General features: G+C 36.9%; 1 protein-coding gene across 1 annotated transcript in view; it reads left to right on the top strand.

Annotated features, from left to right (window-relative positions):
• The window catches only part of edar (ectodysplasin A receptor), a 59,432-nt gene that overhangs the window by 9,083 nt on the left and 25,164 nt on the right, over positions 1-25,185 (top strand). The window contains exons 2-4 of the mRNA XM_048194801.1: positions 6,917-6,992; positions 12,918-13,040; positions 21,253-21,434. Of these exons, the coding sequence (XP_048050758.1) occupies positions 6,942-6,992; positions 12,918-13,040; positions 21,253-21,434 (356 nt within the window). The 5' untranslated portion in view covers positions 6,917-6,941. The remainder of the gene's footprint in view (positions 1-6,916; positions 6,993-12,917; positions 13,041-21,252; positions 21,435-25,185) is intronic.

The raw sequence follows: 25,185 nt of genomic DNA, 5'->3' as shown, positions 1-25,185 counted from the left end.
AAGAGGAATTATTGTGCTCCCAGCGCACCTCGCTGTCATTAAAACAGCGTGTCACTGGAAAAGTGATCGAAAGTAGCACATCTACTATCTCAATTCATATCACTTTTGTCTCCAGAATGTACGTACGCACGGCTCAAAGTTTGCTTAAAGGTGCGCACATTCTCCCGTCAAGTTTGTTTTTATAGATCACAACCTTTGCGCGGGAACTGGCGTACGCTTTATAAATGAGACCCCAGTTCTTAAAAAATATTTTTTTCTTAATGTGAAGAACATTTTAATAATCTGAAGAACCTTTTTCCACTATAAAGAACCTTTAGTGGTTCTGTGGAATTTAAAAGTTCTTCATTGATCGATTCTAATAAAGAACCTTTATTTTTAAGAGTGTAACAGCTAGTATTGCCCACAACCCATTGCGCTTTAGATGAGGATTTGATTAGAACTACAGAAACTAATAAAAAGTGTCAAAAACTACAAACATGGCAGATTGACGAGCAAGTAGAGAGATGTTTAGATAAAGGGATCTGAGTTATTAATAATCAGTATCTAACCTGATAAAAAATGATTTTTCATCTGCAACAACATTGTGAACTTTTATAAATATTAGTTTGGTCATTAACTTTTAAATGAATCATTATGTGGACATGAGGAGAGTTTTCAGTATACATCATTTCTACAACTAGGATGCAGCGATTGTTTTCATTTTCAATGAAGTTAAAATGACTGCGTGACTTGTCTGTCTAGTCTTTTGAAATCTGTAGTGTTTTCCTTCCTTCAGTCAGGATGAGAGACTAGAAGGTTAAATCTGTGAGCGCTAACCCACCTGATCTGTGTTCATCTGAAGATGTTTGTACTTGTGTGAGAAGAGTTGGACCGAGAGAGCGGAACAGCACTCGCTCGCAGCTAAAGCACAACTGAGATTATTCCTTCCGCCGCTTCCGTTTTGATATAAACAGCAGGAACGATAAGCCCGTGTGATTTGCTTCAGAGAGATGGGGCTTTCCCTCGCAAACTCCCATGAGAGTCGCTGTTGACATTAAAGCTGTGTTCAGCCTCACAGACCTCACAGAAACCAATCTGAACACCCGTCATTCACGCTCGGCTGTTAAACACACTGTTGCTCTTAAGTGCAGTCGGTTCAGTTTAACACGTGTAACCCCGCTGAATGTTCTCACAAGCAAAGTTCCCTCAAAGTAATGAACAAGCGCTCTTCTAGGAATGTCAATAGAATTTTCGTTGTTTTTTAAATGTTTCAGAATGTTCAGAGAACATTCAAAAGTAACATTCCAATGATGTGTGCAAAATGATGAAATGGAATGTTCGCGTAACATTCGCATAACCAAAAAAACGTTCTGGATGATTTGATCGATCAGAGAACTTTCAGAAATAACGTTAATGGGAATGTAAGCAAAATTTTCTTTTAACATACTTTTGTTAGCTGGGATGCTCTCTGAAAGTTTTCGCAAAATGTTAGCACAAAAACATTTATACATCATTCATGGAACTTTTTGTTTTAGTTGGACATTCATGTAACATTTTTTAAATGTTACTACTTGTTTCAGAATGTTCAGAGAACATTAAAAAGTAACATTCCCATAATGGTACTTTTGAAAAATGGAATGTTCCATTTTGAAAAACCAAGAAAACATTTATTTTTTTTTTATGTTTCAGAATGTTCAGAGAACATTCAAAAGTAACATTCCAATGATGTGTGCAAAATGATGAAATGGAATGCTCGCGTAACAATCGTATAACCAAAAAAATGTTCTGAATGTTTTGATCGATCAGAGAACTTCTAGAAATAACGTTAATGGGAATGTAAGCAAAATTTTCTCACAAAATACATTTGTTAGCTGAGCTGGTCTTTAATAGTTTTCTCAAAACGTTAGCACAAAAACATTTATACATCATTCATGGACCTTTTTGTTTTAGTTTGACATTGGTTCATTTTTAAAATGTTACTTCTTGTTTCAGAATGTTCAGTTCAGACCCAGATTTATTAAGCTATGGTAAAATATACCTATTCATTTTTGTTACGTTTTTATTGAATTTTGATGATATGTGTAACAAAATGTCCTCCTCTGTGTTCAGGTTTGACTGCAGTAAAATCAATGCAAAAACTGACACTTCAAATCAACATTTCAAACAAAAAATCTAAACCTTGACAAAAAGTAGTCTAATCCAAATCCACAACTTAATAAAAATAAGTATTTATGTCTAAAAAACACTAGATATTTATAAACACTTTATATAGAACTATATAGGCATCTACCATGGCGTTACATATGTTTTTCTTTTTTTACTCCCTCCAGATGGCACTAATCTACCTTCAAAAAATCGGTTTTAAAATGCCTTGTCTCTGTTTTAACATGGAATAAAATAATTAAATAATTTTAAAAAATAATTTAAATATATATTTTTATAAAAAAATGTGTATTATTTTCAATGGGGGAAAATAGCTAATTAAAAATTTTATAAATATTGCATAGTATCATAAATACTTTAAAAATGTTAAATAATAATCAAAAAATATTATTGAACAAAAATATATTATATTGGTTTTCCTGAAAAAACAGGAAGTTAAATTTCAAGGCTTCGGTCACTTTTGACCGCAAAGGAGCCAAGCGTGACCCCTAAAGGAAAAGGACCAGAGGGTGAAACATTTAAAACAAATGGACGCTTTGAACGCTACGAAAAAAATAATGGTTTCATAACTTAATAAGAACATTAGCAAAACGTTCCTAGAACATTAGATGTTAAATGGGAAATGAGTGAGGCGTTTTGGACGGGCCGTTCGGCGTAATAATATCCTCGCCTTCACCCTTCCCCTAGGAACAGATATTTCAGGGCTGTTAATGATAAGGATAATGATACTCTGTGTATTTATCTTAGATTATGTGGTCGTTATAAGATTAATAGCCCGGGGCGGCGAGTCTGCGGTCGACTTTCAAACAGAGGCAAGTCCGGGCAGCGGCCGTGAGCGCGCTTGTGTTTGGAGCGAGGTGCATTCCAGCCCGGCGTGTGGAGGGAAAAGCGCTGGATCTGGATTCTGATGAAAGCGTCTTGGGCGTGTGTGTGTTCGTTTTGTCAGATAATGAGCCGGGGGGTTTGGGGGCACTCTCGTTTGGCACTCGCTTCGTTTCCTGCAAAAATAACGTCGTCTTCTCTCCCCCCCTTCATCCTTCGAGTCCACTGATGAAACGGATTGTTGTAGACGAGCGTTTTGTCCTCTCCGGTTGTTTTGTGCTCGTTGGAGGAAGGTTCCTCGTGCGGTTACGGCAAATATTCCACAGTTAGGATCGATTTTAAGCCTGTCGTCCGTTTGCAGATTGATTCCCGCTAAATAAACACAGTGAATCTCTAGCAACCTGATAATAATAGTTTATTCTGCTATATCACTTTCAGTTAGAATTAAAGAAGAGTGTAATTTTAGTATTATTACAGTATTTATTAATAGCTTTTATTGTCATTTGAATAAAAATACACTTTTTTATTTTTTTAAATTTAAAATTAGCTTTTATTTTTAGTTTAAACTGAAGTAATTTGAATAAAAATTCACTTTTTAATTCGTTTTCAATATTTAAAATTTAGATTTCTATTTTCAGTTTTAGTTTAATTTTGAGTAATTTGAATAAAATGCACTTTTTAATTAGCTTTTTAATTTAATATTTCTATTTAGCTTTAATTTATTTTATTTCAGTTGTAGATTTAGCCATTTTAGTCATTTTTTTAGTCATTATCATTTTTATATGAATTGTATTTATTAACCATAATGTGTTGTAAATTTTTTTTTTTTTTTTTTTTTTTTTTTTTTTTGTGTGATTTTGTACTTGTGACTATTTTTAAAGGTTGCCTTGTTTAAATCTGGCTGGGGGACTACCGATGAAAATTAGCACTTTTGAGCTAACTCGGGTACATTTACATTGTTTTAATGTTTATTAATGTACATTGTCCCCTTTCAAATAAAGAAATAAATGAAAAAAAAAAAAAAAAAAAAAAAAAATGTAGTACTTCAATTAAAGCTTATTTACTTCAGTTATTTGCCAAGCCAACATTTTTTATTCAAATTTCAAAATTTAATTTAATTTCCAATAATTTTAAGTTTTAGTTGAAGTATTATATCTAATATTAATATTTTATTTCAGCCCTTTTTCTGTTACACTTTATTTTGACACTTTAGAGTTTACCCTGCTCTGATTGGTCAGACGGCCCAGTCTACTAATGCTCTAATGAGAGTTAGTTGACATTTACTTTAGATATAATTTGGTGTAGAATTGACACACTTCACCGTTACAGCACTAAGCCCGTATGATATATGATCAGTTTTCCGCTGATATTGATAGCGATGCGGTGTGTCTTTGTTATCTCAGGAGAACGGCTCAGATGAACCGCACACACGTGATCTTATCAGCGTGAAGCTGAATCCGCCTCTCTTTGTGTTGGAGTGTATTTCCTCCTGCTCTCCCACATGCAGCGAGGCATCATGGGGGCTGAAGTGAGTTAAAGCGAAGCGTTTGAGCTCAGTGCTGATGCGGGTGAGTTCAGGTGACAGCGGCGCCCCTATAAAACACAGTAAACTTCTCAGGTTCACCAAACCATGAGACATTAGTGCAGTGAACGGGCGACTGTCATCCGTTACAGCAGCGGGTCTCCACCTTTAACATCACGAAACAAAACAGAGTTTTCAGTGTTAGAATTGTTTGATTTGCCCAGATTCATTTGATCATGTGACAGATGAAGCTGTGCTTCTCAAAAGAACTACATGTGATTGTCAAGTTTAGTTAATTATAATTATACAGTACATGGTTATATGGTTAGTTTTCTGAAATAATTATCAAAATGAAGTGAGTTTATGCTTAAAACAAGAACAAATATCTTTTTTAGTCTTTTTTTTCTTTTATTTTAAGCATAAACTCACTACATTATATCTTCAGTCATTTTGCTTCTCCAGTAAATGTATCTTGATTTAAGAATGTTTCGATATTTGTGCTGGAAAACAAGACAGAAACACATGATTTTGTTGCAGTATGTGAGTGTCACACTGCATTCAATCTGTTGTTTGTCTCATGTTTCATCATCGGCGCTCTGATGGATGCTTTTATACTCTTCCTCATAAGATGTCTCATTATGAGGTCATAAATCACATCACAGCAATTGTGTTTGTTTTTAATAATGCAACTCAAAACTGCATGTTGCTAAACTAATACACACGTGGACTGCTGTAAAAAAATCTGTAGCACTGATCAGTTTCTGCCATATTCAAGTTTATGGTCTTTTCCTTTAGCCCTAAATCAATGCAATGCTTACTGCTATGCTTTTGTGGTGGTTTCATGTACATTTGTGAGTGTGACAGTATATTAGTGTAATTTTGCTCATTACAGACAGTCAATATTGTGCGAGGTCAAAGGTCATGCATGCAATCCCTCAGGAGTGCGTTTCCTGAAAGCATCTTAAGCAAACTATGGTCGCAAGTTCGGTTGTAACCAACATATTTTAACAATTTGGCATTTCCCAAAACCATATTTTTAACAAACATCACAAACTTCTCAATCTGTGGTTAGAAGCATAGTTTCTTGTTAAATGACATGCAGACTTATATAGATCGAGCACATGGGCACAATAAGCAAGCTAACATTCAGTACATTCTGTATCTTTCATTCTATTTAAATATATATAAACATTAGAGATGCACCGATAAACTTCTCCGCTGATACTGATTATTCAGAATGATATCTACTGATACCGATAGTTTCTTAAGAAAAAAAATCTCTGATCTCTGACATTACTATAATATTAGAGGTTAAAATTAACAACAGAGCCCAAACTATTATTTTACAACTGCTATTTTATTTATTTATACGTGACCCGTGCTGGCAAAATGAGTCGGAAAGCGCACAGGCTAATTATGAGCTTCAGGCAAAAATGTCGATTTGGTTGAATTTGAGGTTTTCACAAAAATGAGTTCATTAAACCCTCGTCTAGCGATCCAAATGCTTCAAATAGCAATTAAACAAATAAAAGTATCTTTATTTGAATGTTTTCTGAGAGGAGTACCTTTCCTTTGACCATGAAAAATGCAGTAAATGCAGTATGTTTCAACATACCTTCTGATGTTCATGCATGTTTTTCGTGCTATAACTTAAAGTGGAAGAAAAGACTCATGCTCCGCGTTGCCGCTTGAACTTGAACTTTTATTGTTTGAATTTTGTGACAAATGACAGAATTTGAAAGCTGAGACTTTGTTACAGAAGTAACAAAACAAAAAGCTCTTTGCGATTATTGGATGGGAGGCGCTACAAATTTGTTTGGTGTTGGGAAATCTGCAGATCTGGCAACACTTATGCGTTATTGTCACGTTAACTTGCTCTAAATTCAAGACAGTGTTTTTAAACAATACCAATTATTGGCCAATACATCAGCATTACGATTATGATGACACATACATGCCCATTTCTGTGCAGAATAAAATGCTGTATCACATACAGACACACGTGTTCACTGCAAAATATATATATATACATTTTCTTACATTTCATTACAGATATTTAAACATTCTTGTCAGTTTCTTGGTGTGCTTTATTTATTGCCTTTTTCCCCAAAGACATATTTTAGTAATCATCATAAACTAGATCTCATTCAAAAGCACTCTAAATTCATCCTGTGAAATTGGACAAGTTTTAGTTTTTAGTTTATTTTTCTGACCCTATTGACAGATATGTCTCTTGAAACTTGCTTCATTTTTATACATTTTTAAGAAACTAAAGCTTAATATCTTCAGTCATTTTGCTTCTGAAGTACATATATCTTGATTTAAGAATGTTTAGATATTTGTACTGGAACACTAAGAAAGAGTTAGTGTTTATATAAAGCTATTCAATTCCCACACTTCATCAGTTTTCATGTCTTTCTCTCTTGGCAGACCTCCTCAGGTGGAAGACAACAACATGGGCCGGAAAGGAGGACGGACACAATCATGCCTCCTGCCTCTTCTGCTGGTAAGTCCCAGCAACACCAAAACCAATCCCACCAGATCGAGCCGAGACAACAACCCGTCCGATTAAGCCAGACGACGTCCAAAAGCGACTACAAAGGTGTCTTTGAGCGTCATGTTAATCTGTCTCCGCTGTGCTCGCCCACCTCCTTCATGTTTGCAACACTGAATCTGCCTGGCTGCCTTCCCAGAATGTAATTTCTCTGTGCAGCGTCTTAATGATAGGCTTTTAATGCCCTTCCAAAGAGCGGTGAGATATTCAAACGACAGGTTAGCTGCAAGTGAGAGGAGATCTGTATAATACCACTTATTATGACTAAATCGGCCCTTAGTGTCAATTGAGCCTTTGTTGAAGGGAAAACTGCTGCCATTTCATTACATCTAGAGCGTTATATCTATAGAGCGTTATACCATGAAACCAAAGACTGCAACGTGTCGCTTCACCGCCCAGATATTCAGTCAGTGACTGTTAGCTATAAACCCATTCACTGAGTTAAAACAACTGAATCACTGGGTTAAAACAACCCATTCGCTGGGTTAAAGCAACCCATTCGCTGGGTTAAAACAACCCAATCGCTGGGTTAAAGCAACCCAATCGCTGGGTTAAAACAACCCATTCGCTGGGTTAAAGCAACCCATTCGCTGGGTTAAAACAACCCAATCGCTGGGTTAAAGCAACCCAATCGCTGGGTTAAAGCAACCCATTCACTGGGTTAAAACAACCGAATCACTGGGTTAAAACAACCCATTCGCTGGGTTAAAGCAACCCATTCGCTGGGTTAAAACAACCCAATCGCTGGGTTAAAGCAACCCAATCGCTGGGTTAAAGCAACCCATTCGCTGGGTTAAAACAACCCAATTGCTGAGCTAAAACAACCCAATCGCTGGATGAAAACAACCCAGTCGCTGAGCTAAAACAACCCATTCACTGGGTTAAAACAACCCAATCGCTGGATGAAAACAACCCATTCGCTGGGTTAAAACAACCCATTCGCTGAGCTAAAACAACCCATTCGCTGGATGAAAACAACCCAATCGCTGGATGAAAACAACCCATTCGCTGGGTTAAAACAACCCATTCGCTGAGCTAAAACAACCCATTCACTGGGTTAAAACAACCCAATCGCTGGGTTAAAACAACCCAATTGCTGAGCTAAAACAACCCATTCACTGGATGAAAACAACCCAATCGCTGGATGAAAACAACCCATTCGCTGGGTTAAAACAACCCATTCACTGGATGAAAACAACCCAATCGCTGGATGAAAATAACCCATTCGCTGAGCTAAAACAACCCATTCGCTGGGTCAAAGCAACCCATTCACTGGGTTAAAACAACCCAATCGCTGAGCTAAAACAACCCAATCGCTGAGCTAAAACAACCCATTCGCTGGGTGAAAACAACCCAATCGCTGGGCTAAAACAACCCATTCACTGGGTTAAAACAACCCATTCACTGGGTTAAAACAACCCAATCGCTGAGCTAAAACAACCCAATCGCTGGATGAAAACAACCCAATCGCTGAGCTAAAACAACCCATACGCTGGGTGAAAACAACCCAATCACTGGGCTAAAACAACCCATTCACTGGGTTAAAACAACCCATTCGCTGGGTTAAAGCAACCCATTCACTGGGTTAAAACAACCCAATCGCTGAGCTAAAACAACCCAATCGCTGAGCTAAAACAACCCAATCGCTGGGTTAAAACAACCCATTCGCTGGGATAAAACAACCCAATCGCTGGGTTAAAACAACCCATTCGCTGGGATAAAACAACCCAATCGCTGAGCTAAAACAACCCAATCGCTGGGTTAAAACAACCCAGTCGCTGGATGAAAACAACCCAATCGCTGAGCTAAAACAACCCAATCGCTGGATGAAAACAACCCAATCGCTGAGCTAAAACAACCCATTCGCTGGGTGAAAACAACCCAATCGCTGGATGAAAACAACCCAATCGCTGAGCTAAAACAACCCAATCGCTGGATGAAAACAACCCAATCGCTGGGCTAAAACAACCCATTCACTGGGTTAAAACAACCCATTCGCTGGGTTAAAGCAACCCATTCACTGGGTTAAAACAACCCAATCGCTGAGCTAAAACAACCCAATCGCTGAGCTAAAACAACCCAATCGCTGGGTTAAAACAACCCATTTGCTGGGATAAAACAACCCAATCGCTGAGCTAAAACAACCCAATCGCTGGGTTAAAACAACCCAGTCGCTGGATGAAAACAACCCAATCACTGAGCTAAAACAACCCAATCGCTGGATGAAAACAACCCAATCGCTGAGCTAAAACAACCCATTCGCTGGGTGAAAACAAACCAATCACTGGGTTTGTCCATTTGCAACCTTTTAGAGTGTAATGTCACGTCTAATGATCTAGAACAAATTCAAGTCAACTTTATACACAGCCAGACAAATATTTAGCACACTTCACAACAAAATGTTCTCAGTATTTTTGTCTTGTTTTCCAGTCTGGATTCAACCAGTACGCTTCATAATTTAACTAACGTGCAGGAGTGAACCACTACTGATGATGTATGATTTGCCTGCTGTACTATAGTGCATTTCTAATGGTTTTGCCAAGATTATGAGCAGATGACATTAGATGGCAATTTCAGATCTACATGTACACATTAAACTCATCCTGTGAACTGGAGCGTAACCACAAAGCATCTCATTCAGCCAGAGCCAATCAACATCCAGCCCCGCCCACACACATTTAATTACATTCCTGCTTCAGTCGCAGAGTTTGGCAGCTCTGCCGTGATTCATCTGTTTGTCGATCTGTGTTGAGTTATAGCGGCCAAACGCTTCCCGTGTGCTAATTCACAGCTTGTAACAAAAGCAAATGAAGGAGCGAGAGTGTTGAAATGCCTGTGAGGGTGACAAAGCCAAAATCCACAAACAACAAACTTGTTGTTTCACCTCGATTCACATTTGGTTACTTCATCCAAATGGATGTAATTTATGTTTGGGGAAATGAAACTGGCGGGAATGTGGAGGAGGACAGCAGAGAGCGATGCTTCAGACTCTATTATTTGGCTTGGAAGCGCGATACGCTTGTCACTGATGTAACTAGATCACAATATAATCACATTCTTGTGGCAGCTATTGTTGATAACACTTTATACAATAAGTTAATGTAAGTTAAAGGCACAATACGTAAGATTTTTGCATTAAAATATCTAAAACCTACTAGAACAATGTTATATATTTTGTTGACTTGTGTACTTACATTATCCCCAATCGCTGGGTGAAAACAATCCAATTCGCTGGGTTAACTTAAAACAACCCATTCGCTGGGTTAAAACAACCCAATCACTGAGTCGCTTGGTTAAAACAACTCATTCACTGAGTGAAAACAACCCAATCGCTGGGTGAAACAAACCCATTGGCTGGGTTAAAACAATCCAATCGCTGGGTCGCTTGGTTAAAACAACCCAATCGCTGGGTGAAACAAACCCATTGGCTGGGTTAAAACAACCAAATCGCTGGGTCGCTTGATTAAAACAACCCAATCGCTGGGTGAAACAAACCCATTGGCTGGGTTAAAACAATCCAATCGCTGGGTCGCTTGGTTAAAACAACCCAATCGCTGGGTGAAACAAACCCATTGGCTGGGTTAAAACAACCAAATCGCTGGGTCGCTTGATTAAAACAACCCAATCGCTGGGTGAAACAAACCCATTGGCTGGGTTAAAACAACCCAATCGCTGGGTCGCTTGGTTAAAACAACCCAATCGCTGGGTGAAACAAACCCATTAGCTGGGTTAAACAAATCCATTGGCTGGGTGAAACAAACCCATTGGCTGGGTTAAAACAACCCAATTGCTGGGTTAAACAAACCCATTGGCTGGGTTAAAACAACCAAATCGCTGGGTCGCTTGATTAAAACAACCCAATCGCTGGGTGAAACAAACCCATTGGCTGGGTTAAAACAATCCAATCGCTGGGTCGCTTGGTTAAAACAACCCAATCGCTGGGTGAAACAAACCCATTGGCTGGGTTAAAACAACCAAATCGCTGGGTCGCTTGATTAAAACAACCCAATCGCTGGGTGAAACAAACCCATTGGCTGGGTTAAAACAACCCAATCGCTGGGTCGCTTGGTTAAAACAACCCAATCGCTGGGTGAAACAAACCCATTAGCTGGGTTAAACAAATCCATTGGCTGGGTGAAACAAACCCATTGGCTGGGTGAAACAAACCCATTGGCTGGGTTAAAACAACCCAATTGCTGGGTTAAACAAACCCATTGGCTGGGTTAAAACAACCCAATCGCTGGATGAAACAAACCCATTGGCTGGGTTAAAACAACCCAATCGCTGGGTGAAACAAACCCATTCGCTTGGTTAAAACAACCCATTCGCTTGGTTAAAACAACTCATTCACTGAGTGAAAACAACCCAATCGCTGGGTGAAACAAACCCATTGGCTGGGTTAAAACAACCAAATCGCTGGGTCGCTTGATTAAAACAACCCAATCGCTGGGTGAAACAAACCCATTGGCTGGGTTAAAACAACCCAATCGCTGGGTCGCTTGATTAAAACAACCCAATCGCTGGATGAAACAAACCCATTGGCTGGGTTAAAACAACCCAATCGCTGGGTTAAACAAACCCATTGGCTGAGTTAAAAGAACCCAATTACTGGGTTTGTCTACTAGAACAGTGTTATATATTTTGTTGACTTGTGTACTTACAATAACCCAAATGTTTCCAACAATGTTCCAGAGAAATTGGCTATTTTAACCAGTGTAAAATACACTGTTGATGGAGTCATATCCGCATTACCCTTGATTTCCAGCTCTTCTTCCATAGAAGCCATGAAAACACCAAAGACTATTTAATACACTATGTGTTTTAGTAGATAGGTGAGCAACTCTTTGGATATCTTTATCGACAGAAAACTAATCATTATTATTTAGCTCAACTCGGTTAGTCTTATTGTTTGAATCTTGTTTTCTTGATTTGACAACTAACATAGCATATATATCTATATATAACATCATATATCTATAACAACATTCAGCACGATCAAATGTATTTTTAGTAGCATTGTTTTGACCAAATAAAACAGCTCTGTGTTACACAATTTTATTCATCAGATAAACTGACCTCTATAAGTAGTAATTCAACACTCGCGGCGGTCTCATTAGAATGAAATAAAATAATGTGAATTTACGTGATCAAACGTAACTGCAGCACAGTTCAAGGGAAGAAGGAGGTGAACATTAAACGTTACTTTAATCATAAAATAAACATAAACAACAAAGTAAAAGGAGCCGCAGCGGCGACTGTGCCATATAAGCATAATAAAAATAGCAGCGTAAAATGTCTCTTGGCCGCTCTGCTTCATACCACAGTAACGTTAATAAAACTTTAAAACTTTAGCTTCCCATCAGATTGCTTTTCATCAGCTGTGGAGGTGAAGATGACAACTCCCATGATTCCAACGCTCATTCACGGCATCATCAAGCTACACCTTTGTTATTGTTTTGAATAAGCGACCTCTAGTGGCTAAACTTACACACTGTGCCTTAAATGCAACAATGAGCAATGCATTTGATTAAAGTTTTTGTCTACTTTCATGACTATACTAGTATAGATGCTAGTAGCTAATATACATGATCATTTTGATGGTGGTGATGCAATAATGAAATCATCCAGTGTATTTTATAAATCCACTATTCTTAGCTGTTGCTAATCAGTGGCAGGTATGTCATGATGAAAATTAAGTTTATAATTAAAAGAAAATGTGTTTGTAACATGCATTTTCTGTAAAGCTGCTTTGAATGATCTGTATAGTGAAAAGAGATACAAATAAACATGACCTGAGCTAGAAACATGTTAGAAATATGCAACAAACATGACATGCAATCGCAAATCAGTTAACATTTCCTGTGTGTGTGTTTGCAGGTGTTCAGCATGTGTTTTGTGAGTGCCGAGTACTCGAGCTGTGGAGAAAATGAGTTTTACAATTACACAGTCAGCAGTTGCCAACCCTGCCCACAATGCCAACCAGGACAAGAGCCGTACATGGTGAGAAACACACATTCACATGAAAACATGATGAAACTGGATTTAATTGGATACTTCATGCCGGAAATGATCATTCTGTCATTACTTACTCACTCTCGTGTCGTTTCACACTCTGTTCGAAAAGTAGATCATGGCACTTGCATTCCCAGGGAATTCATGGACCGATAAATTGTACACTTTCAATGCAATGTAATTCGTTTTGGATAAAAGCATCTGCCAGATGCATAAATGTAAATGTTTGAAGAATCTTTGTGCAGCTCTTTTCAATACAACAACAGCTCATAGTGATTATGAGTGTCAAACTCCAACAGAGATCAGAAGCACCTTAAAAGTATCATAACACCGTGTCCAAAATCAATCAAAAACCAGTCAGCCAATCAGAAGAGCATGTGGGCGGAGTCTCTCACTCATAACCAACGTTACAGAAATATAAACCGTTTCGAATGGAATCACATATATTCACTTATAGCAGCTGATTAGGACAAAAACTCTGATTAACAAGGAAAAGTTACGCTAACATTCAAAAGTTTGGGGTTGATCAGATTTTTTATGTTTTTGAAAGACTCTTCTACTCACCGAAGCTGCATTTATTTGATCAAAAATACAGTAAAACAGTAAAATTGTAAAATATTATTACAATTTAAAATAACTGTTTGTTTTCATTGTGAATATTTAAAACATTGGTAACACTTTAGAATAATTCACGCTATGAAGCATTAGTTAAGCATTAGTAAATAGTTAATTCATCATTTATAAAACATTAATACACATTAGTAAGCCATTTATAAATACAGCTATAAATGCTTTGTTCTTGATTTATAAGCATATCTATAATGAGTTTAATAATTGTATTTTCATACTTTATTAATGATCAATTTATCATTTCTAAATTACGTAGTACATTATTCACAAACCAGTAATTTAGGAGTTGTCAGTGGTTCATAAGATCATCTAGGAAGTGTAAGTAAATGATTAATAAAATATTTAAATGTACATTTATGCATCTTATTATTTAGACATATAGTATTAGTTACTCAGTGTGTTAATAAATGCTTTATTAACATATTCCTAGTGTCAAAACTACCTCGGTACTAACTTTAAAACATTAGAGAACAGCAGTGCAGAAGATCACTGAACCTTTAAATCTCATTTATAAAAGCTTTACAAAGCATAAACAGTCCTCACTTTAGATGAGCTCACAAAAATAGTTACCTGACTACTTCTAAATGTTTTATAATTACCTGAATTAATCATGAATTGCAGTAGGAATATGTGTTAATAAAACATTTACTAACACACTAAGTAACTATTACTATGTGTCTAAATAATAAAATGTATAAATGAATGTTTAAATAGTTTATTAATCATTTACTTACACTTACCAAATGAACTACTGACAACTCCTAAATAACTGGTTTGTAAATAATGTAATATTTAATTTAGAAATGATAAATTGATAATTAATAAAGTATGAAAATACAATTATTAAACACATTATAGATATGCTTATAAATCAAGAATAAAGCAATTATAGCTGTATTTATGAACTACTTACTAATGTCTATTAATGCTTTATAAGTGATGAAATAACTATTTACTAATGCTTAACTAATGCTTCATAGTGTGCAGTTATTATAAAGTGTTACCAAAACATTCATATAGAAAAGTTATTTTGGCTGTTTTTCAACATTAATAATAATCATAAATGTTTCTTGAGCAGCAGATCAGCATATCAGAATGATTTCTGAAGGATCATGTGACACTGAAGACTGGAGTAATGATGCTGAAAATTCAGCTTTGATCACTGGAATAAATTACACTTTACTATATATTCACATAGAAAACAGTTATTTGAAATTGTAATAATATTTCACAATTCTACTGTTTTTACTGTATTTTTGATTGAATAAATGCAGCCGTGATGAGCATAAAAGTCCTCTTTCAAAAACATTTTAAAAAACCTTAAAGACCCCGATTTTCTTTTACCTTTTATCACATCGTGTCTCACATGACTCCATTTTCCACGTCTCATTGCACATATTTAAATCAGATAGCATCAGAAGACTTGAGATCTAGTGTTTGAGTCATTAACAACTGCTGCTATGATACTCTAATGGTGCTTTTTTGGAAATGTCATTTTTGTATGAAGAAAGCTGCATGAAAACTCTTCAGAAAAATATCAGCATGCGGGTTTGGAACGACATGAGACTCAATAATGACCATATCATAGTGGTGAACTGTTCCTTTAAGAGCCAATGGTCTTTCTCTAGACCACCCAGACTGCGGCAGCGTCAAATGGCACTTCAAAAGATCTCGAGTGTTTAAAGAGACAGGTCTTGGCGCTTTGAAAACACTGCCATTGAGATCTTGTTGATCGCAGGTTTGTCTCAGTGTGCGGCACCTCAAATAAAACATGCATCATGCTGAAAACAAGACTTTCTCCAGTAAATGTATCTTGATTTAAAATTTTTTTAGATATTTGTGCTGGAAAACAAGACAGAAATATTGAGGAAGAACATCATTTTCTGCCGTGTTTCAAAATGAAAAATAAATCAATGCTTGAGATGAATTCCAGCAAAAAATATCCACCACAACTATTACAGAAATAAGTGTATTTTTGCATAAAGTGATTTTTTTTGGAGTGGCACTGAAAATTAAAAGTAAAATGATCCTAGACTGTCTTGCTCACTTTTACTTTCCGTCAGCCTGTAATTTAAATGAGCTGTGATCTAAATCAAACTCTCTTTGATTTGATGCTTTAGAAACACGTTTCTAAAGCACATGAAACAGATCTCTTGAGGCAGCAGCTCTTATAAAGGTCCTGCTGTAAATCACGAAGGAAGAGGAACTTCAAAGCTTCACATTTGACCAGCAGAGTTTTGAAATCCTAGAAGAGTTCAGAAAGCGCTCGAGAACCAGACCTCAGGACCTCAGGATAGAGTTTCCAAATGTGTCATTAAACCAGACAGACGGAGGAGGGAAGAATCAGTCTGAGAGTGAAAGTGAGTCAGTATAACCGTATTAAGGTGATCACAAGGACTAATCTACGCTCCGCTGTAAGTGGTCGACCAATCAGAGCAGAGCAGGCTCTCAAAAAGGAGGGGTTTAGAGAGACCGAATCCTTTATAGAACCATTTCAGGCACTGTGAGAATGTATATTATGAGAAAACTAAAGTGTTTTTGGTCTTGAATGCATGTAAACCTACTGTAGGAGACTCCAAACTAAATTAGAAGCCTTTAAAATAGCATGATACAATAACCTTGTTGTAAAGTGTAAGTGTTTGTGGAGTGAGTGGAACTAAAACACATGTTTAAAGTGTTTATAATGTTTGTAAATATTTCGTTTTTATCAGTGTTTTACATTATTTCTGAAAGTATAATAAAGTATCACTTATACACTGATGCCACTTAAATGTGGTTTTTCTTCTCTCAACACTCTCAACAAACTGTAATTTTGTCCCGATGCGAATTATTTCCCGGGAAAATACGCAACTGAAAAAATTAATCATCTAAAAACTATTACAACAGTAAAAGGCCTTCAAACGCTGCATTCCTGAACAATTCAATAACGCTGGTGCCCGCGGGCCAAAGATGATGATCTTGATTCAATAGAAGGAGATAAAAGACTTCTGAGCTCTAAACCATGTTTTACTGTGTGTGTGTGTGTGTGTTCTTGCAGAAGTACATAAACTGGAGCAAATGCATGTTGGGGGTAAATGTCAGAACTGAGAAGGACTTTTCAATAAGTTTTAAACCGGAGCAGATGGCGAGTACCAACGTTTCAATCTCTTTTATCTTTGCTTTTCCCTTCAAGACTCTCAAATCGATACTGGAGGCCAAAAGATCAAAGAGATTCACCTCTGCCCACCAAAGTCGCGTAATTGACTCATTACACTAATTAAGAGCTCAACGCTCCGACACTGACGAGAACGTTTAGAAATGACAAGAAAATAATAGCAAAGCTGGAATGGCCTCAGGAGACGTTCTGATGAAGCCTTTCATCAACTCTTAGAGTCGTGATCGCTCTGCTTTAAAAGAAATCAATAATTATTAAAAGATTTGAAGCATATTATATGGAAGAGTTGTTGTGCACTGCAAAAAAATATATATTTCTGTCTTGTTTTGCAGCACAAATATTTAAACATTCTTAAATGAAGATACATTTACTGGAGAAGCAAAATGACTGAAGATATTAAGTCTTGTTTTCTGAAAAATATACAAAATTAAGTGAGTTTTTTCTTGAAATAAGGAAAAAAATTGCCAGTGGTGTTAGAAAAAAACTTAATTCAAATGTTTCAGAAAACGAGACTTAAAGGGGTCATGAACTGTGTTGTTTTATTGTTTTATAATGGTTTCTGCGGTGCACTTATAATGTTAGCATGATTTTTAATCATGCATCATTTTTCCTACCCTGATTTTATCCTCTGATTTGAATGCTCTGTTTTAAGGGGCGCGTCTGCTGTGAGACTGCTGTGATTGGCTGACATCTTTGCATATGAAATAGTATTACTCTCTCAAAAACTTTTAGCATGTTTTCACTATTACAGCTCTCAATATTAACTAATCGTGAAAAGTGATGCATCACATTTAGATCTATGTCATTATATTTAGATTGTGGCATGAAAGGTTGCAGTGATGAACACTGTAGTCGATCACAGACATGTTGTTGAGCTCATGAAAGCAGTGATCTCGTCATTGCAACTCAATTTCTGCACACTAACAAATGCTTTCATCATAACTAACAATGCAAATGTGATGTCAATAAGAGATTTGTTGAATAAAACAGGAGTTTGAGCGAGTCCAGAACTCAGTCACTGATAAACTTGTGCTGTTTGATTGACAGCTCCAGCGATTGTAAAGAGAGCGTTCTTTGATTTCTTTCTATATATAATTTAATCACCGTTTAAATAACAGATTATTTTCATCCTACTAACAAAAACAATGTGAAGTTGAGCGTTTAGTCGCTGGTTTGATTGACTGACACACAGGCAAAGATCATGTGACTGTACATGAATCATTAATATCAGATCAGGCATTAGAATGAACACAGTTACTGACATGTTGTTGCATTACTGTCGAGTCCATATCGTAAAAGTCTGTTTGCAAAGCCTGCGCCGAAATGCAATTGATTTACCAAAGAATCCACAGTGAAATGAACCGAACACAAATAAATAAAGCTCAACTGAGACATTCACATTGTTGACAATATTCCTGCATTAGGATCCTTTGAAAGGTAATGTTATTTTAGTCCTGTATCGCTCTTCTCTCCTCCTCATCTCACTAACACACCAGTGGGCGGGGCTAACGTTGCAATGATGAAGTAGGCGTTGATTTCTTCTGTGGAGGCGGAGTTTCACCTATCACATTCCAGGATCAGTCGTTCGCTGGGCCTAGTGTCAATAAAAGCTTTTATTGGACTAACAAGGAGGTTTTCAGTTCTGAAACGTACAGGATAATCTAATAGTACAATGACCTACCTACTTACAATGATGTCAAAAGATTAAGGAAAAGTTGATTTCTCAGTTCATGACCCCTTTAATATCTTCAGTCATTTTGTTTCTCCAGTAACAGTATCTTGATTTAAGAATGTTTAGATGTTTGTGCTGAGAAAGTGTGGATAGTGATATCATCAAATATGAGAGTTTTCATTTGTGTCACATGTTTTGGTCACTGCATCATCATCATCATTCCCAGATTTCGATCTCTGTGATTTCAGAGTTTCCATCACTGCTCTATTATTCTAACATGTGCAATATAATCAGAATAACAATTGCGTAGATCTGGAAATCAATGATATGAACTGTCAATGTAAAGCAGAACATCTCCAGATCTTCAGCAGCTGCGTTAATATGAATGCGGTTAGAGCTGAACGCTGAGACTCGTGGGTGGGATGTTTCATCATGACATGTTTTTCATTAGGCAGCACAGGCGCAGGATAGTTTTGGCAGGTCGAGTCTTTAGCGGTGAACTCGTGCAGCTGGATGAAGTTGGTTAATATTTGGTGATTAAAACCAACTGGGTTTTCAGTGAAGTGCAATGATTCTTTTCTGAAGGTCACATCAGTCACAAATTCTGCTGTAAAGCAGCTCTAAAAGGACAATAGTGTCATTATTCGGCTCAATTCAGATCAGTGTTGATTCATAGTGTCATCCTAGCAAACAAAAATATGTTCTAAGAACGTTTTTCTAATGTTCATATTAAGTTATTGTTCTCTGAAGGTTCAAAATGTCCAGTTTGTTAAATAATTTTAAAAAGTTTTTTTCTTGATTAGGCGAACGTTAATGGAACATTCCATTTTGCAAACATGTTACTTTTGAATGTTCTTTGAACATTCCGAAACAAGTAGTAACATTTAAGAAAATGACAAGCATCTGAATAAAACATTCCATGAATGTTGTATGCTCAACTTTTTTGTGTTAACATTTTGAGAACATTATTAAAGGGTTAGTTCACCCAAAAATGAAAATTATGTCATTAATGACTCACCCTAATGTCGTTCCAAACCCGTAAGACCTCGTTCATCTTCAGAACACAGTTTAAGATATTTTAGATTTAGTCCGAGAGCTTTCTGTCCCTCCATTGAAAATGTATGTACGGTATACTGTCCATGTCCAGAAAGGTAATAAAAACATCATCAAAGTAGTCCATGTGACATCAGTGGGTTAGTTAGAATTTTTGAAGCATCGAAAATACATTTTGGTCCAAAAATAACAAAAACTATGACTTTATTCAGCATTGTCTTCTCTTCCAGGTCTATTGTCAATCCGTGTTCACAACTCTGTTATCTGGTGCATGTTATTGAGCTTCGTTTACTAGGGCTGTTCGATTCCGGATTTTTTGGAATCGATTCCGATTCCTGTTTCTGGAATCGAAAAGAATCGATTCCAAGAATCTTATATTACTGAATATTATGGGCCCTATCATACATCCCGCGCAATGCGAGACCAGGCACAACGCTAGTTTTTTGCTAGTTTCAGCCCAAAGCATTTATCTCAGGTGCATTGTTGGCGTGTTGCTATTTTGAGGAAACTGAAAATGACTGCGCCATTGACCAACAAAGGGCACTGGTCTAGGGCACTATTTTAACGATCTAAGCTCTGAAGCTCATGGCACAGGTGCACTTAGGGCATGTCTGAATCCACTTTTGCTAGTTTAACGACAGAAAAAATAGTCGGCACACCAGGCGCATGGTCTAACAGGGTTGTACCTAGTTTCTTAATGAGTCATGGGTGTGTTTTGGGCATAACGAGCAATAAACCAATCAGAGTCTCATCTCCCCTTTAAAATCCAGTTGTGCTCGCACCATGGCAGATTCGCTATTTACATGGCGGAATTTGCAAGCGGAAAGACTGAACGCTTCTCCAGAGAGGAATCTTTTTATTTTTAATATTTGGCATGTTTGTGTGCTTGTGTGTGTAACAAGCAGAGTGTATGCGCGTTGTGCACCCACCTATAGGTGCATATTACTAACGTGCCCTTTAAATTACAAAAAAAATACTGCGCCATTGACTTTAGAGCAGGTTTCAGTTGTTCAATGGCGCAGTTGTTTTCAGTTCCTCAAAATAGCAACACGCTAACAATGCAACACAACTCGTTTTCAGAACAGCACACCCATGGGCGAACAGATGGGCACGAGTGCATTTGCTATTTAAACAATGTGGCGCTGGACATGAAAATGATAACTGCGTCGGACTGAAACTAGCAAAAAACACTTGCGTCGCACTTGGCGTCACATTGCGACGGGTGTATGACAGGGCCCTTAAGTCAATGCTGCAGTATTTATTTTTTATGTAAAGGGTGCGTTAGTAATATGCGCCTATAAACGGGTGCACAACACATGTACACTCTGCTTGTTACACACACAGGGATGCGCAGCAGCACACAAACATTTTTAAATATTAAAAATAAAAGGATTCCTTTAAAAATAAAAGGATACACATTACGCCCAAAACACACCCATTACTCATTAAGAGAATAGGGACAACCTTTTTGGACCATGCGCCTGGTGACCATTTTTTTAATCGTTAAACTAGCAAAAGTGGATTCGGACACGCCCTAAGTGCACCTGCGCCGTGTGCTTCAGACCATGTGCTTAGATCGTGTCTTTTAAACCCTTACAGATGACACAGGCGTCCTGGACCAGGTCTGCAGATCTTTACGCCACATTAAGATGAAGTTTTGAATGATTTCTGTTTGTGGTTGTGTGTTTCAGAACTGTGGTTATGGCACTAAGGATGACGACTATAACTGCGTGGCGTGTCCCGCGGGGAAGTTCTCCAAAGGCAAGTATGAGATCTGCCGGAGACACAAAGACTGCGACTCCCTGTACCGGGCCACCGTGTTGACGCCGGGGACTTTAGAGAGCGACGCTGAGTGCGGACCATGTTTACCGGGGTAAGAGCAAAATAGGGTGTGTTTTAGCAGCGTTGGTTCTGGAAGTATTTTTTCCCGTAGGGATTTCAGAAAAGTCTTTGTTAAAGCATTATAAGTCATGAACCAAACCAACCAGCTATGAGGAGAATCACAACATTACAAATGTGAAGCAAAAAAGTATTTGAAAATCGGACTGTGAACTTAAAGGCAGTGTTATTTTAGTATCATTGAGTATTACTAGTTTTTATTAATATTTTGAATCAGTTTTTATTTTATATTTTGTGGTTTCATTTTAATTTTAGCTAGTTTTAGTCATTTTGTTTGGCAAAATGTTTAGACATTTTTATTCATTTTTGTTTTTTAAAAATGTGTCTATATAGTTTTTATTAACTTTTATTTCAGTTAAACTAAATGAAAATAAGAGATCTTGCCTTGGCAACTAGCTGCAAGTTAACATTTCTTTATATAATATTTAATTTCATGTCATTTTATTTAAAGGTGCCCTAGAATCAAAAATTGAATTTACCTCGGCATAGTTGAATAACAAGAGTTCAGTACATGGAAATGACATACAGTGAGTCTCAAACTCCATTGTTTCCTCCTTCTTATATAAATCTCATTTGTTTAAAAGACCTCCGAAAAACAGGCGAATCTCAACATAACACCGACTGTTACGTAACAGTCGGGATCATTAATATGTACACCCCCAATATTTGCATATGCCAGCCCATGTTCAAGGCATTACACAAGGGCAGCCAGTATTAACGTCTGGATCTGTGCACAGCTGAATCATCAGACTAGGTAAGCAAGCAAGAACAATAGCGAAAAATGGCAGATGGAGCAATAATAACTGACATGATCCATGATATCATGATATTTTTAGTGATATTTGTAAATTGTCTTTCTAAATGTTTCGTTAGCATGTTGCTAATGTACTGTTAAATGTGGTTAAAATTACCATCGTTTCTTACTGTATTCACGGAGACAAGAGTCGTCGCTATTTTCATTTTAAACACTTGCAATCTGTATAATTCATAAACACAACTTCATTCTTTATAAATCTCTCCAACAGTGTGTAATGTTAGCTTTAGCCACGCAGCACAGCCTCAAACTCATTCAGAATCAAATGTAAACATCCAAATAAATACTATACTCACATGATCCGACGCATGCATGCAGCATGCATGACGAACATCTTGAAAAGATCCATTTGAGGGTTATATTAGCTGTGTGAACTTTATAAATGCACTGTATTAGAGTCGAGAGCTCGGGGGGCGGGCAGCGTGCGATTTAAAGGGGGCGCAGCCTGAATCGGTGCATAGTTAATGATGCCCCAAAAATTAATTTAAAAAAATCTATGGGGTATTTTGAGCTGAAACTTCACAGACACATTCAGGGGACACCTTAGACTTATATTACATCTTGTAAAAACTGTTTCTATGGCACCTTTAAAGTAACGAAAATGTTTTTTATAGTTTTGGTTTTAGTTAACTATAATAACCCTGCTTAATGGCTTTAATGAGGGAAAACTACAATCCCATGAAGCATTGCGAATGACAATCAAATTAAAAATGATGGTGAAATCTATAGAAACAATATATTTTAAGTTTATTTATAAAATATGCATGTATATACAAATATTTAACTATTTTGAGAGCATATTTGCAGTGCTTCATAGGAGTGAGCAGAGCTAAAGAGCTATTTTTGCACATTTGCTCACTGCTACTTTCTGATTGGTGGAATTTTCTGCACAGTATCATGGGTAATGTAGTTTTTCACCATGAATTTCGCCGTTAAACTTGATTATTAATAAGTTGATATAATGCAAACAGATGGCTTAAACTATCGATTAACTACCTCATAAATCACAGTTTATAAGTTATGATTTAAAAAATTATTTCTTTTTACTTCCGGAACCAACTGTTGCATAAAATGAACACAGTGTTCACACGGCTAAAAACTTTTTTCTTACTCCGTATTTTTGTCTCGTTTGTCTCGTCAAGACACATTTACTGGAGAAGCAAAATGACTGAAGATATTAAGTCTTGTTTGGCAGATATTTTTACTTGCTTTAACCAAAAAATACATTTTTCAGAAAACAAGACTTAATATCTCAGGTCATCTTGCTGCTTCAGTAAATGTGTCTTGATTTAAGAATGTTTAGATGTTTGTACTGGAAAACAAGACAGAAATACTGAGGAAGAACATAATTTTGGCAGTGTAACCCTAACCATCTCCAAACCATAACCTTGAAACTAGTCACAGTTTAGAATGACCCATCTTCCTGAAGTTCTGCATGCACAGACTCACAGACGTACATACGACAGCTTCACGCTGCTGTAGCCACTTAAAATGGAAGGTCTGGTTTCAATTGGCTTCAATGTAAATATACAAAGTGCAGCTTTTTAAAAGAACATTATTGAGTGTGTTTAATATACTCTGTAGGACGCCTCAGGAAGTCTCTGCTGTTTCTGTTTTGAGGGACGTAAAGTCTGATAGTTGGATATTTCCTTTGAGATTGTACCACACGATGGCTTTGATCAGGCATTTCTGCTGGTCTGAATCTGAAGGACGCTGCCAGCGGCGTCACGCATTGATGTGTTTTGTTTTAAGGGGCATCGGTGGCGTCTCGGCTCACTTAAGATAAGACATGAAGCAAAAAGACAAAAACTAAGCATGCGGTATATAATAAAACACATTAAACTAATCAAGAATTCAGTTGTGTTGTTTTCACTTTTCTGCCAGTTGTTCTCAGACGCATCTAGTTTTTACATACTAAATGCATATGCGAATAAAATCCAGTTATTTATTAATTGTTGAAAGTATTCCTGTGAGGTCAGAGAGATGTGATGCTATTCATTAGTTGCTCTCTTTTATCAGTTTGAATATTAAATATTGAATATTTTGTGTATTACAACACAAAAGATATTTTGAGTTTTGGTTTCCATTGACTTCCATTATATGAAATGAAAAATACAATGGGAACCAAAACTGTCCTCGATGATGAAATACATGACTAGAAAAATAGTCTGCAGGTGCATTTGAAAACGAATCATCTTGTAATGAGTGTCATTTCAGTTGTACTTTTGGAGTCTGAATTATCATATGCAGTAAAAGACAACAATACTGAAGCACTGTAAAAGGTTTTGCCATGAACTCAACTGACTGAGTCTCATCAGATCTTACTGTACATGATTTATGAACTTCTACAACCTTTGACCTCCTAACTGAACTCCTTTTCCACAAATTGATCACAGTATAAATAAAAATGAATAACAGTTTTCTCTTAGTCTTATTCAGTGCAAACAATAAGTGCAACCATAATCAGAGTACTCTCTCTATATTCAAAGTGCAAATAGAGACCAAATTTTTCTTCAAGCATGATACTGGTTACAACTACACAGCCCAGCCTGAGCTAGCTTTCCTATTAGGAGATATCTGCATGAGACGATGCGGGGTATTGAAATCTTGTTTGAATGCGCACTTGCGTTTTACTTTCACTTTCAATTTCACAATCACGCATATACTCTGTTTATAGGGAGCAGCGGATTCTGAGCACACATTCTACAAAATAAGTCATCTAAGTAATCTATCTATCTATCTATCTATCTATCTATCTATCTATCTATCTATCTATCTATCTATCTATCTATCTATCTATCTATCTATCTGTCTTCTGTCTATATCTATCTATCTATCTATCTATCTATCTATCTATCTATCTATCTATCTGTCTGTCTGTCTGTCTGTCTGTCTGTCTGTCTGTCTGTCT

The sequence above is a fragment of the Megalobrama amblycephala genome, linkage group LG6 (genome assembly GCF_018812025.1).
Source record: "Megalobrama amblycephala isolate DHTTF-2021 linkage group LG6, ASM1881202v1, whole genome shotgun sequence".
NCBI classification, from domain to species: domain Eukaryota; kingdom Metazoa; phylum Chordata; class Actinopteri; order Cypriniformes; family Xenocyprididae; genus Megalobrama; species Megalobrama amblycephala.
Note: the sequence above shows the minus strand (reverse complement) of the source record. Positions and strands in the feature narration are given on the sequence as shown.